At 48.6% G+C, this 16,370-nt stretch overlaps 1 protein-coding gene across 1 annotated transcript in view; it reads right to left on the bottom strand.

The window, feature by feature from the left end:
• The window catches only part of SHROOM3 (shroom family member 3), a 129,452-nt gene that overhangs the window by 92,939 nt on the left and 20,143 nt on the right, over positions 1-16,370 (bottom strand). The window contains exon 2 of the mRNA XM_009911744.2: positions 8,173-8,327. Within this exon, the coding sequence (XP_009910046.2) occupies positions 8,173-8,327 (155 nt within the window). The remainder of the gene's footprint in view (positions 1-8,172; positions 8,328-16,370) is intronic.

The following is a 16,370-nucleotide window of genomic DNA, read 5'->3' as shown; positions in this document are numbered from 1 at the left end:
AGCTGTCTGGAAACATGCTGCAGAGCAGGGTGGGAGCCAATGCCTCTTCTCATTAATTTCATTCACAAAACTTGGATTTATTCGATGCAATTTTTTGGCATGCTGTCAAATCCAACACAAAATTACATTAGTGTCAGGAGAGGGAAGGATTAGGCCACTGAGTCCTTTGAAGAGCTGTGCTGGCACTTGCCTTCTTGTAAGAATGCCAGCAGCTTGCCCTCTCTCTAGGAACAGTCCATTTTCTCCTGGTCAATGAGGGAAAGCTCTGCTCAGTGAGGGGCTGAGCCAAAGCCTTTGGGAGTCTGTGGGAATCTTTCCACCAATTTCCATGGGCTCAGAGCCTCAGGTGTCAGGAGCACTAACATCTTCCTCCCACACTTCCACACAGCAATGGGCTCATTTATCAGCTAGACTGGAAGACTTTCCTCCCCCCACTTTTTTTCTTTTAAAGCCTTAGCTGTAGCAATTTGCTGCCAAGAGAACAACTTTGTAGCTAAGGCATAGAACCACAGATTCATAGAATGGTTTGGGTTGGAAGGGACCTTAAAGATCATCCAGTTCCAAACCTCCTGCCACAGGCAGGAACATCTTCCACTAGACCAGGCTGCTCAAAGCCTCATAGGTGTAAGCTTTCAGGAAATCTGGATTTAATTCCTGATCTTGCCACAGAGCTCTTTAAATGAGTTGATTAGAACCAGGTCTGTCTGAAAACACAGCACTGGCCATGCAGCCTGGTCTAGTGGAGGTGTCCCTGCCCACAGCCCCTCTCAACCCAAACCATTCTATGATGCTATGCTACAGCAGAGTGTAGACCCATGGAGCCCAGCATCTTCTCCCTGACAGCACCTGGAAGCAGACATGTCAGGAGGAGGATAAGAGCAGAAGTAACATACCCACATGTCCAGTGTCCTCCCAGCCCCACCACCTTGCCAGTGCAGCGACTGCCTGAGCATGAGATAGCTCCTGGCACTTAGGGGCAGAGTTTTGGTGTTTCCAGGGGGTACATATCCCTGGGTGAATTCTCAGCCAGCTTCCCTCTGAGGGGCTGTAGGCTGCTTCTCCCAGCATCTTCCCCAGGTCTCATGGTTCAGACAAGGGGGCCTGGGGACAGGGATGTGCCAAGAGAATAAGCTGCCTAACTCGAGTGACAGAGGGAATCTGCAGGGGAGCATGAAAACGAACAGGCAGATTATGGTTATGGCCAGGGATAAGCTTAATCCTTTCTTTTTGTACAGTTTGGAGCACAACAGGAAAATGAGGATCATGTTTTCTATCCCCACTTCCCCTTTATCTGCCCTGTATTTTTAGCCTAAGGCTCTTTGAGATGGAGAAGAATTGCAGGCACTGCTAAGCTGGAGGCAGTCACAAACCACCCATCACTAACCCTGAAAACAGAAGTCCAACTGCCTGGAATACTGATCCTTGCTGTGTCTGTACCTCTTTGTTTATGTCTCACCACAGAGAGGGATGACAGTCAGATGTCCTTCCCCCTATGTAAAACAGAGGATGAGAAGTGGGCAAAGGCACACTCTTGGGACAGGTGTGAGGAGCAGCAGCAGCCTTGTACTGGAATGGCTAACACTGAGCCCAAACCATCAGATCCCCATTCAAGCTCCTGTTGATTTGTATGGCCAGAGGAGTCACTCATGGGTGGCTTTAGAGAAGAACAAGGCAGAGGGGTGGCTTTCACAGTGGTGGTCTCAGAAGGACCAAGCTGCTTAGCCTTAAGTTGGTGAAGGTTTTGGATAACAAGGCTTATAAGAAGTGGTTGAGGGAACTGGGGTTATTCAGCCTGGAGAAGAGGAGGCTAAGGGAAAACCTCTTTGATCTCTACAACACCCTGAAAGGAGGTTGCAATGATGTGGGGTTTGGTCTTTTCTCTCTAGTATCAGGTGATAGAAGGAGAGGAACTGGCCTGAAATTGTGCCAGGGGAGGGCTAGGTTGGAGATGAAGAAAAAATTCTTTGCTGCAAGAGTGGACAGGGGTTGGAAGAGGCTGCCCAGGGAGGTGGTGGAGTCCCCATCTCTGGAGGTGTTCAAGAAATGTGTGGCTATGGTGGTGTTAGGTTGACAGTTGGACTGGATGACCTTAGAGGGCTTTCCCAACTGAAACAATTCTATGATTCCATGATCTCTGATATAACATGTATATAACACATCAATACTACTTGAGCAGGCTTCCCATGGTCGCTCCTCTCTGTATGATCTGATAGAAGCTAAGAACACGTTGCACACCTTGGAAGCATGCAGTCTTGCTGCAGGTCACAGCCCTTTGGAGATTCCCGCTTCACACCATCTCCCTGGCTCTGCAAATCCAAGTGTTACCATCTAAGCCCCTCACATCCCAAGCCAGAAGCTATGTGCTGGCCTGAACCCTAAAAATGACAGCCCAGAAGAGCTCTGCAGGACGCCTGCAGGTCAGCCTGTACAGGGTAAGGGCCTACAACACTGCAAATCCTCCACAGAATTTTTTTTACTTGCTGTTCCACTAGCAAATTTTAATAGAGCTTTGCATTCATTAACCAAGCCTGACTCTGGATCCAAGAGTTTAATTAAAGGCCCAAATTCTGACCTGAGGTACCTCATCTGAATTCCATCCAAGTGAGTGGAGCAGCTTTCCACCCGCCAGGAGCACGGAACCCCGCTGCCCGTGGCAAGCTCACTTCACAACGTGCTGTGGGCTCAACCAGAATGACTTCATGTCTCCACCTCTGCCCTCCCTGCACCAGGCAACAGTGAATGCCACAGCAGTTCTAAGGAATGGCTTGTAGGAGGCCTTAGTTCCAACAATGTTTGTGTTAGAAAGGGCGTCTGAGAGTTGTTGTCCCTGAGCCCACGGCTCCCTTCAGCCCAACAGGCGTGGAGCAGGACGTTTGCCACCATGCCTCAGCGATCTAATTGCTGCTGTTACCAACACGTTGAATGTAAAACTGTGTAAACAGTGTGAGGCTCTGACAGCCATTCCTGCTTACTGACCTGTGCAAAAGGCTATTTTTGGCAACTGCTCGAGGCCACTGTGGTCGCTGTTGTGAAGCAGAGGAGGCAGTGCCCATGTTCAGAGCCTTATCTTCAGCTGATGCAAGCACGCGCAGCACAATTAGATGCAACTGATAGCACTGAGCAGGCCTGGCTCTGCCCTTAGACTCAGAACTCTGCTTAGATCACAGCATCACAGTGTGACAGGAAGGGACCTCTGGAGATCATCAAGTCCAAACCACTTGCCAGAAGAGGCTGACTTCGAGACGGTTGCACAGGTTGGCAGCCAGGCAGGTTTTGAATGTCTCCAGAGAAGGAGACTCCACCACCTCTCTGGGCAGCCTGCTCCAGGGCTCCAGCACCCTTACAGAAGTTCCTCCTCGTATTTAGATGGAACTTCTTATGTGCAAATTTGTGCCCATTTCCTCTTGTCCTGTCACTGGGCATCACTGAAAAAAACCTGGTCCCAGCCTTCTACCATCCTTTCAGTATTGATGAGCATTGATAAGATGCCTCTAGAGCTGGAGAGGAAGTATCAATTAAAGCCAAGCAGGAAAAAAATAACCTGTGTTCCACAACTGAGCCTTATTCACACAGCTTGCAGCTCTATCTTCCAGCCTCCTCCAGATGGTTAAAGATCAGCTGAGTATCAAAAAGTATCTAAGGCACTCTGCAGAGGATGGTGGGCAAGCCCACTGCCACAAAATGAAACCAACTGGTCTCCAGTTTCTCACCATGATTCACACCAACTGTTCCCAAAGTGGCACACCCTGAGCAAAAAGATCAGCATCAGCCTCTGGCTTCCTCAGGCTTGATGGAACTGGTTCTGCTCATACCCACAGTGAGAGACATTTGTCACCAGCAGCGACATACTGAAAACGATCATGGGAAAGGCTTGTGGAGATCTCTCTCCTGAGGACCAAGCTTCTTGGCTCACTCCCCAAGGCTGTCCCCAGCACTCCCCTGGAGCACAATACTCTTCTCACTGCCCAGTGGTGACCTTAAAGGCTGCTCTCCTCTCTCAGCCCGGTTACCTGGGGCAGCCGAGCGCTCACACAGCACTGTGCTGTTGCATGATTGCTCAGGTATGAAATACATCAGACTGAAATGAAAGTGCTTGCTCCTGGGACAGCAGAGGACAGCGTCCTGAAAAGACCTCTGTTAAAAAGTGAGGAAGCAGAAACCAGGTGATTTTGTTGGACAATTCCTTAAGAATCAGATGACATAAAGAAAGACTAGAACAGACCAGCAAGCTAAATCTACCTTGCCGATGGCAAGCGCACAAGAGTCACTGGCAGCAGGGTTTGTGAGGCAGGAAATTGTCACTCAGTTTAGGTGGAAAGTGCACCTAAAGTACACTCAATAAGGCTTTGTAATTCCCTGCCATGCAGAGCAGCTCTTTCTCTGGCTCCAGCACAACGAAGTGTGAAGTATCAGCCAGCTTCCTCATAGCACAGCAGTTACAGAACCGAGGGCTGCAGGAATGAACAAACACATACCTGTCTGAGTCTATTGTCCTGTAATCCAATGGGCAAAACGGGCAGAGGGAGGCAGTGAGGAATAGGAAGTAAGAAAGGGCCTGGCTTTAGGAGCAGCCTTTTAGACAGGTTAGATATGAGCAGCCCTCTTTAAGAAGCAGTGAAAGATAAACACTTCAAAACTGACACTGAGATGAGAATGAGAGACACGAAATGCAGCCAGAGAGCGTCTGTGACAAACCATTTCACACTGACCTCCCAGATATGGGAGATATGGAGCTCCTATGGAATAGGCACAGAATTTACTGACCACCAGAGTTCATTTGCTCATTCTCTGCCCTGCTGTGAGTCCATGAGCAAGGAGGCAGGAAGCATTTAAATCCATAACCTCACATGCCTCTCCTACTACAAGTTCCTGATGTCAGCAGGATGTCAGAATACAGAACACAGAATTAACCAGGTTGGAAAAGACCTTCAAGATCATCGAGTCCAACCTATGACCCAACACCATCTAATCAACTAAACCATGGCACCAAGTGCCTCATCCAGGCTCTTCTTAAACACTTCCAGTGATGGTGACTCCACCACCTGCTCCTGTCTGGACAGGAGTGAAAGGCTGTGGTCCTTTGGTACTGGTTACTTGTTTATAACCATATTTATTGATATGAAGTATTCTTGTGAGAGGCAATTTTCCTCACCTCTATTAATGTTACTCTTTCATACTGAATTTTCCCTGATTTTTCCCATCACATTCCCTTCATTGAAACCATTCCCACTCCTTTTTCCCCTGTTAAACTGATCAGTAACTGAGTGATGAAGACTGGCAACGAGGCATCAGCACTGAGCTTTGCAGATGACCTTGCAAGGGACTCGGACACCATTGCATCAGCCGGCCTGCAGACCTCGTAAGGTGCTCTAACGTCACACTTCTGTGGAGAGCTCCTGAGACTTTCTTTTGAAAAACAATCAATCAAACCTTCAAAAACATGCTGGCCTTGAGTGTGCTTTGGAAAGAACCAAAACCACATACCCCAGGCAGACTTTGCTACTGTTTGCATAGGACTCTGAAGGGGTAAAGTCCGAGCCAGTGTGAGCGTGCGTCACTCCTTAGGCAAGAGCTCTCGTGAAGACGGAAAGCACAGGTCACATATGGCTGGTCAGTGAGCTTTCAAAGTGCTGGTTATCTGTAGCAAGCAGCCCTAATCCACTTCACTTAAATCACTGTGGCCAACTTACAAAAATCACCATCTCAGGCACTCCAAAAAGAATTTCTTGGCAGGTGATGTAGTACTGCAAAACATCCTTCACACAACGGACCCCAGTCCCAAGTGGGAAGCACACCAGTGCTTCCTTTGCCAGTCTCAATGGCTGGGCTAAAGAGAATCTGCACATCCTTGGTGCTGTAGCCTTGCTTCAGGTCTGGCTGGCAATCCTTTGTTTGCTCACACTTCATCACACAGATATGCTGCCTGCCCTACAGCATCTCCCTAACTGAGATGAAGGCTGTCACGAAGGAGACAACTGCCACAAGACTCCACATGGCTCAGGTTCTGTACTGAGCTGCTGTCCTTCATTTGTTTCCTTAGCATCTTGCCTCATGCAATTTCAGACTGAAGCTTTTATTCAATGCAGAAATTCACTTCCCCCTTGCTGCTTTCTTCTTTCTCACCATCCACCTCTTCTTTTACCCCTTCATAGAATGACACTCACAGAATGGTAGGGGTTGGAGTGGACCTCTGGAGGTCATTGAGTCCAACCCCCCTGCCAGGGCAGGAACACATCCAGGTGGGGCTTGAAAGTCTCTTGGAGAAGGAGACTCCACAACCTGCTCCAGGGCAGCCTGCCCCATGGCTCCAGCACCCTCACACCAATGAAGTTTCTCCTCACGTTGAGGTGGAACTTCCTGGGTTCCAGTTTGTATCCAGTGCCCCTTGTCCTATCTCTTCTCATCCATTATCCTTCTAGCACTGGAGCCAAAATCTTTGTCTCCTACCTTGTGCAGAGTCTTTGGTGATAGAGAATTCAGACAATCTTGTGACCTACTTCCCACAAAGCAGTGAGGACCTCATAGTTTTATTCTCTAGCTGCTTTCATGCCAGCACTGCAGGGTCAGCTGGGACTGTCAAATTCCTTCCACTGAACACTGAGCTCGTAGCTCTTAAGTGGAATTTTTCAGTTGTGAGTTTCTGGGTTGTCCCTGAGCTCTAAATGTGCAGTAAGGGCTTAAAGCACCTTGGGACAGGAATGGTGTGTGAATGTTACACCTCTTGAAGTTAATGGGCTGGGTCTTTCTAGTGGTGACGAAATGAAACCCTGCAAGGCTCAGAGCCACACGTTCTTCAAGATCACTACAGCATTTCAGACCAGGAAAACATCAAACACTCCTGCACACTCTTCTAAAAGGAGAAGAAAAGGTGGAAAGGTCTTGGGAACTTCAAAATAATGCTCTGCCTCTCAGGAGTCCTTCTGGTTGTGAAAAAGTACTCAAGGAAATTTAAAAGTAGCTCTTTTTTTCCTCTTTTAGCTTGGAGAAAGAGGCCTCAGAGCTTTCTAAGAGATGTGGTCATGGGATTCAGGAATCTCCAAGGAATTTGTAAACTCACAGAATCACAGAATGGTTTGGGTTGGAGGGTTTAAGATCATCTAGTGCCAACCTCCTGTTCAGGTGTGCCCTGCTCAGACATCACCACTGAGGTGTGAGTCGGTTGTTTCAGCTTAGCCACCCAGCTGCCACCTTTTGTCTGCCTAATGACTGCTCCTCAGCCCTGCTGGTTTTGACCCAGATTCCTTTCTGGTTAAGTGTGGAAATTCAGGACAGAGCACTCCACAAAGTGATCTCAGCTATCACCTAACTGGCACAGGAAAGACTGTTTGGACATGCCCACAGTGAAGAACACACAAAAGCACCTCTGTTAAGGTCTTAGAACTGCCTACCCAGTTCTATTCCAGACCAAACCATATCTGATTCAAAACACATATCAAGATCCAAGTTCTGTGCCCTGACCCTGAGCCAAACATATTTATTATTGATGCCACCAATCTGCCCAGCTGAGTCACACCCAGCACACCATCAAACCCAGCACCACAGTTCATAACCATTTACAGGGCCTTTGACAACCAGGGAAATGGTGACACGGGACACGTAAGAGGTCACTCATTCCATGGCAGCACAGAAGCTGTGGCTCAGAAGATGCAGGTGAAGTGGCTGCTCCTCCCCCTGCATCACATCCTGAACACAACATTGATCAGGCTGCTCTTGGTCCACTCTTTCACTCACCTGCATAGCATCGAACAGCTCCAAACCTTGCTGTGGCTGGTGGAAATCTTTCTGCTGTCACAACACCAGTGATAACATGCAGCAAAGAAAGCAAGAGCTGTGCAGAGAGCTGGCAGCCTTTCAGAGGGAGCCCCAAACACTTGAAGGAAGTTGGGGCTGCTTGTAAACCACTGAGCAGGAATTCTGGACTGCCATGCAGCAGGGGACCAGTAGAAGAGATTTGGGTAAGGATTTCACATGGCTGAGTGTACCAGTGGCAAATGAGTCACAGAAATCTCAGCTAAAAGAACACATATTTGTGCTTGGGCTCGTGCTTGTGAGCTTAAACCCAGGCTTTGGTGAGATCAGGGCAGGTCCTAGGCTTTCAGCTGGAGATATGAGGGCAGTGGCTGTGACATCCTGCAGGGCAGAAGAGAGAGGGAAGCGTTGGATTGTGCCTACCTGCGGACGACCAGCTTCAGTTTCTTGTAGGACCCTTTCACCAGGGAGATGGCCTCTCTCCTGGAGCTGCTCAGTTCCACCTCATTGATGTTCACCACCTCGTCACCAGCCTGCAGCTTGGAAGGCAGGGAGTCTGCTTTACCTCCTTGTTCCACCTGACAGGGAAGAGGGGAGACAGAAACGGTGAGGCAGGCCTGCCACAGTTTGGCTGTCACATGCAGAGCTGAGCACACACTCCCATTGAAGGAATGAGGTCTGCCAGCCCCAAACTCAGCTCTCTGACTAACAAACATTGTCTGCCCTTGCCACTCAGCTGCCTCAAAGCCCTGTGCTTGCCTCCTTTACATTTCATATAGATGGAGGCTGGGGACTGGAAGCCAGATTCCTTCTCCCAGGAAGCATTGTTCTGAATGAGCCTGAAAAGTCTTTGGCATTTGGGAGCAGGAAACACCAGCAAAAGGGCCATGGAAGGCCTCCTGATAAGAGCAGCCAGGCACAAGCCCAAGGACAAAGCTAGGATTAGAAGAGCCTGGATGTGATTTTTGTGTTCCAGCTCTTCATGCTCTAGCTGGCTGCTTAAGGACAGCTTCCTGCTTGCTGGCCAGCAGTGAGGAAGCTGCAGGTAGGTGTGTGCAGATAATGACACAGCTCCTCTGCAGGGGTTTGCAGCCTGGGATTTAGAGAAAGGAGGCAATTCATTTTAGCAGCCTGCTCAAGGCTAGGCAGTGGCAGAGCTAGGAGGAGAATCCTAGGGCACTTTCCTCCATTGCTTATGATCTGTCACACACGTAGTGTGAACGGTGAGTGCCAAGAGGATGGAGCCAGGCTCTGCTTGGTGATGCCCAGTGGCTGGACAAGGGGCAACAGTTGGATGTTGAGGCATAGAAAGTTCCATGTGAACATGAGGAAGAATTTTTTCCCTGTGAGGGCAACAGAACACTGGAACAGGCTGCCCAGGGAGGTTGTGGAATCTCCCTCATTGGAGATATTCAAGACTCATCTGGATGTGTTCCAGTGTGATTCTGCTCTGGCAGGGGGGTTGGAGTGGATGATCTTTCAAGGTCCTTTCCAGCCCCTAACATTCTGTGATTCTGTGGTTCATGTACATTGATTAACAGCAGAAACACACCAAGTCTGCAAAGAAATGACAAGGTTGAGGATGAGGAAATTTGAGGCAGACTCCTGGAACCTCAGGCCTGTGCACTTTGGTTGGAAAAGAGCTCTATGATCATCGAGTCCAGCCTTCAACCTAAGACCACCATGCAGCACCTGTCTGCAAAGGCAAGCTAGCAGAGCAGAGGGCAAGGTAACCAGTTGGGGAGCACACTGCAAATCAGAGTTTCTGTAGACTCAGGAGTGCATTTTTTGGAGCTCTCATTACAAAACTTGCCACCACAAAATCTGATATTCACTGCACCTGGCAGACCTTGCTCAACAGAAGCTGTTGTCTGTGTTAGCAGATGTCAGTAGCCCACACTGAAGTACAACATCTGATGGTACATCAGGATTATAACCTCTTCCTTCAGGCTCTCACCGTGCCAGACATCATATTGAGACAAAGAAATGTATCTGAGTCAGATGAAGTCTCTGACCCAGCCAGGGGAAGGGCTGCTATTTGCAGGATAACCGTTTTCTGGGCAGTGGAATTGCATACACGCTTCTGGAAGTCACTTTCATTTCAAGCCATGCCAGGGAAAGTGTAATTGAGCCATAATCCAGACATGTAACTCAGCACATGCACAGGCATTACCCAGATTTTTACCAGCACATTAGTTTCAGTGTTGAGTGGTGATTTCTCACAGGGAAAGCTACTCTGTTCTTCTGAACAATGATATTCCACCTTCTGAAACCTGACATCCACAAGCACTGGCTCATGAATTCTCTGAACCCCCAACAAAGCCAGGTAGAAATCATTGTATTTGTCCTACCAGGAAGTTATTCCACTGATGAATGAGTTTTTTCTTTTCTCCTTAAGAATGGATGAAACCACAGGAATGAGATTGCATATAAAGAGCCTTGTACCATAATTACCAGGAAGGGTGAGAGATGAAATGTTCGACCTTGCTGCCAGCATCGATAAATAAACCCAACAAAGAGCATGGCTGCATTTTGTGGCTGCTGTGGAGGAAAACAGGTTGGTATCATTTCAGTGCCATACAATGGAGTGGGGCTCTGGGGGTTAGATGAGCTTGTGAGCCAGTCAGCAGAAAGGGTTGGTTTGGTTGGCTTTGGTTTGCTGTGTTAGATCACATAATGATGGAGAAAAGTCATTCTTGGGAAAACACCTCCCGTGGCCAACAGCAGCTACTTCAAGGGCTGGGGCACTCAGCAGATGTGTTTGTGTTCACTTCTGCCTCGATGAACCTTCAGAAACACCAACAAAATTATCATCTGTGCTGTATCCTCTAATAATCCTGCCTGAACCACCCTGGATCTCTGATCTTCTGTCATTTCAGCATCTCCTCCACACCACTTTCTTTCTTCCGTTTTCCACAAGCATTTCTAGCTGATCCCTTCAGGTTCTCTCAGAAGAGAGCAAGATCTTCCTTGCCAGGCTGGCCTCTCCTGAAACACCTCCACTTCAAAACACCTCACTAGTCTCCCAGCAGCCCCCTCACTTGCCTTTCCTGCAGCCAAGCCTTCCATGCCCACTGCCCTTTCCTGAGAATCCCCAAGGCCACCCCTGGTCCTGCTTTGCATTAACACTCCATTTTCTTCCATCAGAGGAGGCTTCTTGTCATTCAATAGATCCTGCAGCAGGCTTTGAACCCATCTGTTCTCCCATTTTTTGGCTTACTGTAAAAGCAAGAAGTTGCTGAAGCAGATCACCAAGGATACATAAGACTTATTACTACTGCCTTTTGTTGGGCTCGCTATGGTTACTGTAGGTTCAGTGAATGCTGCCTCACTGAGAGCCTTTCTGGGTGATTTTAAAGAACTTTTCTTTATTTATTCCTCTTTTCTCTTCCCTTTCTTTGAGGAGCTTTTGTAACAACAAACTCTCTGCAGCTTTCAGGATGGATTATTCCATCTTTGTGTCTTTTAGGCTATGAATGGTGCCTGTGATTCCTAAACCGCAAACCTACTCCCTGAAGGTTCTCAATCAAAAGGAAAACAAGAGGAAGCAAGCAGATGTGTCTGCACCCTGTCTGCAGTCACACCAGAGAGCAGGTTGGGACAACTGCTGAGTGACACCAGGAGATGCTCAGCAAAGCCCAGTCAGCCAGCAGGGCTGGGTGTTGACAGAAGCAGCAGCAATTGAAATGACAAACTCCTGCCCTTTCCGTGTCAGTATTGTAATGCTGGGAAGGGAAGCATCACAAATGAACTGCTGGAGATGGCTGTCCAGAATTCCTGAGCTGCCCCAAAAGATTTGACAGGAACTGACAGGGTGAGAGAGGAAGAAATTTAGCTCCATGAAGGAACTGAGAAAGGTAGCTCCTCTGCTGCAGGCAGCCCAGGACTCAGCCAGGACTTGCGTTGCAGAGGAATGTTCTCTGCCTTAGACCTCTTGCCTGCAAATATTTCACCAGAGCAATTTTCAGCCTTTCCAGTGGAGGGATGCATTGCCAGTGAGTCTGGGGTTCACCTCTTCCTTGTCCCTCACAAGGTCATTAGCACTGGTGCAGCCTGGGGGAAAGGTGTGTTTGAGAGCAAACAGATTGTGTCCCTTTCCAAATCAACAGGCAAGGTTTTGATCACTTAGAATCATAGGATTGCTTGGGTTAGAAAAGCCTTTTAAGATCACCCAGTCCACTCATCAACTCAACACCACCACAGCCACTAAACCATGGCCCCAAGTGCCACGTCCACACATTTCTTGAACACCTCCAGGGATGGGGACTCCACCACCTCCCTGGGCAGCCTCTTCCAATCCCTGACAAAAAAAAAAGGTTTTCTTCATCTCCAACCTACCCTTCCCCAGCACAATTTCAGGCCATTCCCTCACCTGCTGTCACCTGAGACTTGGGAGATACTTCTTATTGCGCAGATTGGAACACCAGGTCAAACTGGGGTCTTTCACTGTGCACTATTGGGTGTAACTCAGCCACACCAGACCAGTTCACACTGCACCCAGTACAGAGCAGTGCTGGGTGCAAACTGGGTTGCTCAGTGAAGTCACTGAGCAGCTGATCGATTTTTGAGATTGAGATTTTTAAGTCCCTGTTCAGAGATGGTTCTCAAACCTAGACCCAAAGTTGTGGAGCTGCTGAATGATTCCAGAGAACATGCTGCTCCCCTCATGCAGACTTCATGCCATGTCACAGCTTGGGGGCAGCGAGTGTTTCCCATGCAGCAGACAGAAATCCTTCCCCATTGTCCCCAACCTCTGTGTCAGCATGACAGAGCAGTGCAGACAATTCAATCAAAAAAGTAGTTAAGTCAAAGGTCTCCCCCTGGAGCTGTGTCTCTGCTGGGTTTCCCCATCCCTGATGCAGACATGCATCTGGAGAGAATTTAGCTATTGACATTCACTGCAAGCCACAGACAGTGCTCCCAAATTAGTTATTGTTTTATTCTGCAGGGAAGCAAGGAAAGGATTTTTTCTCATAGTGCTCTGGATTGTTCTGCAGTCACATTTCTGCTCCCAAGCACAAAGAAGAGTAGTGGAGAGGCTAATTTATTCCAGGTGATCGTACAAGGTTCACACAGAATGAATTCACTTGAGAGGCTGAACTTCATTCAGGAGAACAAGTCAAGCTACTTGGTTTTGAAGGGTTAGCAGTGCTGTGAAATCTTTCTGATGCTTCCAGGACCATTTACCAAGGGCAGTAGCAATCCAGCTGCAGAAATGTCCCCGTCATCCATGCAGGCTGGATGCAAGTTAGGGACAAGTGATCAGTATTCAAGGTCACTCTTTGGACTGTGTTGCAGCAGCACTTCCACACCTTCCCATTTCCTGTGAGATTGTTTCCTGTCCTGGGAGCAAGGCTAATCTCAGCAGTCAGCCCCTCAGCAAAAAGTGGCAAGAAGTGAATGGAAACCAGATTGCAGGCTTCAGCAACAAGTGATAAGAGACCTGCTCCCATCAGCCTGCATCTCACTCCTCTTGGTGACTCTAAATTCCTGAGCCAGCAGAGGGAAGGCAGCTTAGCTCTTCAGATAATTTTCCACCTTCTTAAGCACAGAACTGTTAGGCTCCCACAGAGAGCTTTACATTGAAACACTAGCATGGGCAGGGAAAAATCAAGTCTTCTTTCAACTAATGCACAAAGAAAGATGGGCTTGTGCTACAGCCTTGATTCAGGCCTTCAAGAAGCCTCCAGGATCATCTCTGTAACAACAGGCAAAACTAACAATGCATTTTCTCCACCCCTCTCCATATATACAAGACAAGGAACTAATGTGTTTGCTCTGTGGTAACACCTAGAGTCAGATCAGGTCCCTCCTTGAGAGGCATGGCACAGACACATCATTACTGTAGAGATGGACAGGTTAGACAAGCAGAGGGACAGGAAACAGCTGTGGAAAAGCTGTGAGAACAGCAGGCAGAAAGACAGCAGCAAAGCCTGCTCTCAGCTACACGGTGACATTTGGGAGTGAACCTAGAGGCCAGGAAGAGCAAGAGCACCAGCAGGACAGGGGGAAATCAGCTTGTTTTCAACCAGCATAAAGCCAGCTGTCACATGCCCAGGGACCAACTGCACCACAGCGTCCTGACATGCTTCACGCTGGCAGCAGAGAGATAGGAACAAGGTGGCTAGAGGACAGGAGATGACTTTTCCCTGCTGCTCTGTGTCAAGGTGCCCAGGGACTCAATATCTCAAACATCATTAATGCTTCTTCCTACCTTTCCCTCCTGTTGTTCACGGCACACAGCAAGCAGAGAAGGCAAGGGGGAAAAAAAAACCCAAACAAACAGCTGAGTCACAGGCAGAGAGCTAGAGAACAGCAGCACCTGTGCAGCTGCAGAGTGCATCAAAACTTGAGGAGCTGCTTTCTCCTGCTCCTTCTCTGTTCCCTGCAGGAGTCCAGCTTTTATCCCGGCAGAGCCTTGCCTGCAGCACACACCCTGCCCCTGCACGTGGGAATCAGAGAGATTTCCTTCTTTGCTGGCTGTGTGGTTTTTGCAAACAATCCATTCCCTGCATGCCACAGAGAGTACAGTACCAAGTGATGCAAACTCTGGGGCCTGGAGCACCTTAGCTTGATCCTGTTTGGTCTGCAGCCATTATCAGGGCAGTATCAGCTCAAGGGGCTACAAGAACTCATTCCCTGTTACTCCCTGTTGTAGCTGATACAGCTCACCCCTCTCCAGAGCACACAAAGCCAGTAGCTGCACATGTCTGGGAGTTAATATTTGCTTTGCAATGAGAGAGTTAAAAATAGCTGTTTGTCAAAGAGTCTGCTGGCAAGGTCTGCTCTCCCCCAAACACACCGAGGTTTCCACGCCCAGGACTCCTTTTTTCTCCCTGCTCTGCCATCCTGCCCCCAGCTTCCCAGCCCTTTCTCACATATCTCACTAGGTTTCAATAATTCAAAACCCAGTTCCTATGACATTTAGACAGTGAGCCCATTGCTGTCTAGGTGAGGGGCTATCAAATATGTGGCCAGCCAACATGTGAGAGAGCACTGCCCCAACGCTACTGCACAGGAGCCGAGTCCATCGCAGCAGTGGAGCTTCAAAGAGCATGGCAGCAGGGGATCATTGGCAAACCCACATCCCCTCACACGCTCCCAGTCCCCAGCCATTCTTCCTCCTGGTGTGTTCCTGGTGTGCAGGCTGCCACTCCCCATCACCAGCTCTAACCTGATCACTGTGGCAGGAGCACAAGCTTCACCCCTGGCAGGAGCACAGGCTTTACCCGCAGAGATGAATAGAGCCTAGCATTTCATGTCTCTCAACCAGTGCCATGCCCCAGACAGCGCTGGAGCTGGCTCTGTTGTCATTGTTACACCTCAGGTAAGGTAATGCTGAGGGACAGCCTGAACCCTACAAACCCTAGGGTTTTCTGCTGCTGACACCCACAGCTCTCTTATTCTTTCCAGGCACAGGTAGACCCCTGCACATCATCTCCAAACAGCCCTTCTTGGGGGCTGGTGGAGCACTTGGTGGAGCGCTTCTCTCAACCTGTGGGATGTCACAGACCAAGGTTCACCCCCAAACCAAACTGTAAAAGCTGCAAGGACTGGGCCACCTCAGGAAATGTCACCTTCTGCACTGGGTGCACAAGGCTAGGCAGAGGAACATGCTCTCATTTTCCTGCTGTTGGCAATGCCTTTCTCTTTGCATACAGTCCTCTCACAGCATGACCTCAGGTACCCTCCCTCCTCCTGTCTTTGATATCTAGGAAAACAAACCAGTTGGAGATGTATTTACAAAACTATTTGTTACCTACTCCTAGGACAACTTTTAAAGCCCAGGGAAAGCCAAGCCTAGCAGCACAGGAACTGCCAGAGTAGGGAATCTAGTTATTTCATTAACCTCCCTCCTGTCTGCTCTAAAAACAGGAAATAAATGGCAGCACTTGGAACTTGCCTTTCAATCCTGGTGACATAGCACTGCCTTGTGCCCTTTTTAACAGGATGCTTTACACATCTTCCCAGACTTTTGTAGTACTTTTCCATACCAGCTGTTATGACTTACATTGCCATAACCCACTGAGGTTGTAGCTTAACCAACTGCCATGAGGCTTTCTTTGGATTGTGTCTTTTGGGAGTAACTGGAAAGTATTTCCATGTGAGAAAATACAGCTGAGATGTAGACACCTGCAATCAGTTCTGGGGAGAAAGACGACAACCAGCAGGCTCTTGAAGAGCTGTTGTTGAGGGCTGTTTTCACCACATGATTAGACCCTGAACTTCCTGCTTTGGCATGTTGCTGGCGTGGATTCAAACCAGAAATGTCAAGGAAATGTGCCCTGCCATCAGGTAATTCCATAAATTTGGTAAGCCTAAAACTATGGGGGGTTTTTGGCTACTGCAACAGGCAGTACTTATCTCTCCTGGAGACAGATCCTTGGCCCCAGCACGGCCGCTTACTGCTTTTGATGTCTGTCATTTCTCCTTCCCCTGCTTCCCTTCCCCAGTATTAACACTTCCATCATACCTGTTCTAAACAGCAGTAATAACAGTAATGAAAGCAGGAGTAATGATCCCCAAGAACTTTCCTTCCATTAGCTAATTTGACCTTTCAACACCATGGGAAGACAGCAGGAAGTATTGTTCCCAAATTAGAGAGGAACAAAAAACAGAAG

Source organism: Dryobates pubescens, chromosome 24 (assembly GCF_014839835.1).
Source record: "Dryobates pubescens isolate bDryPub1 chromosome 24, bDryPub1.pri, whole genome shotgun sequence".
Lineage (NCBI taxonomy): Eukaryota > Metazoa > Chordata > Aves > Piciformes > Picidae > Dryobates > Dryobates pubescens.
This window is presented reverse-complemented; position numbering and strand designations above follow the sequence as displayed.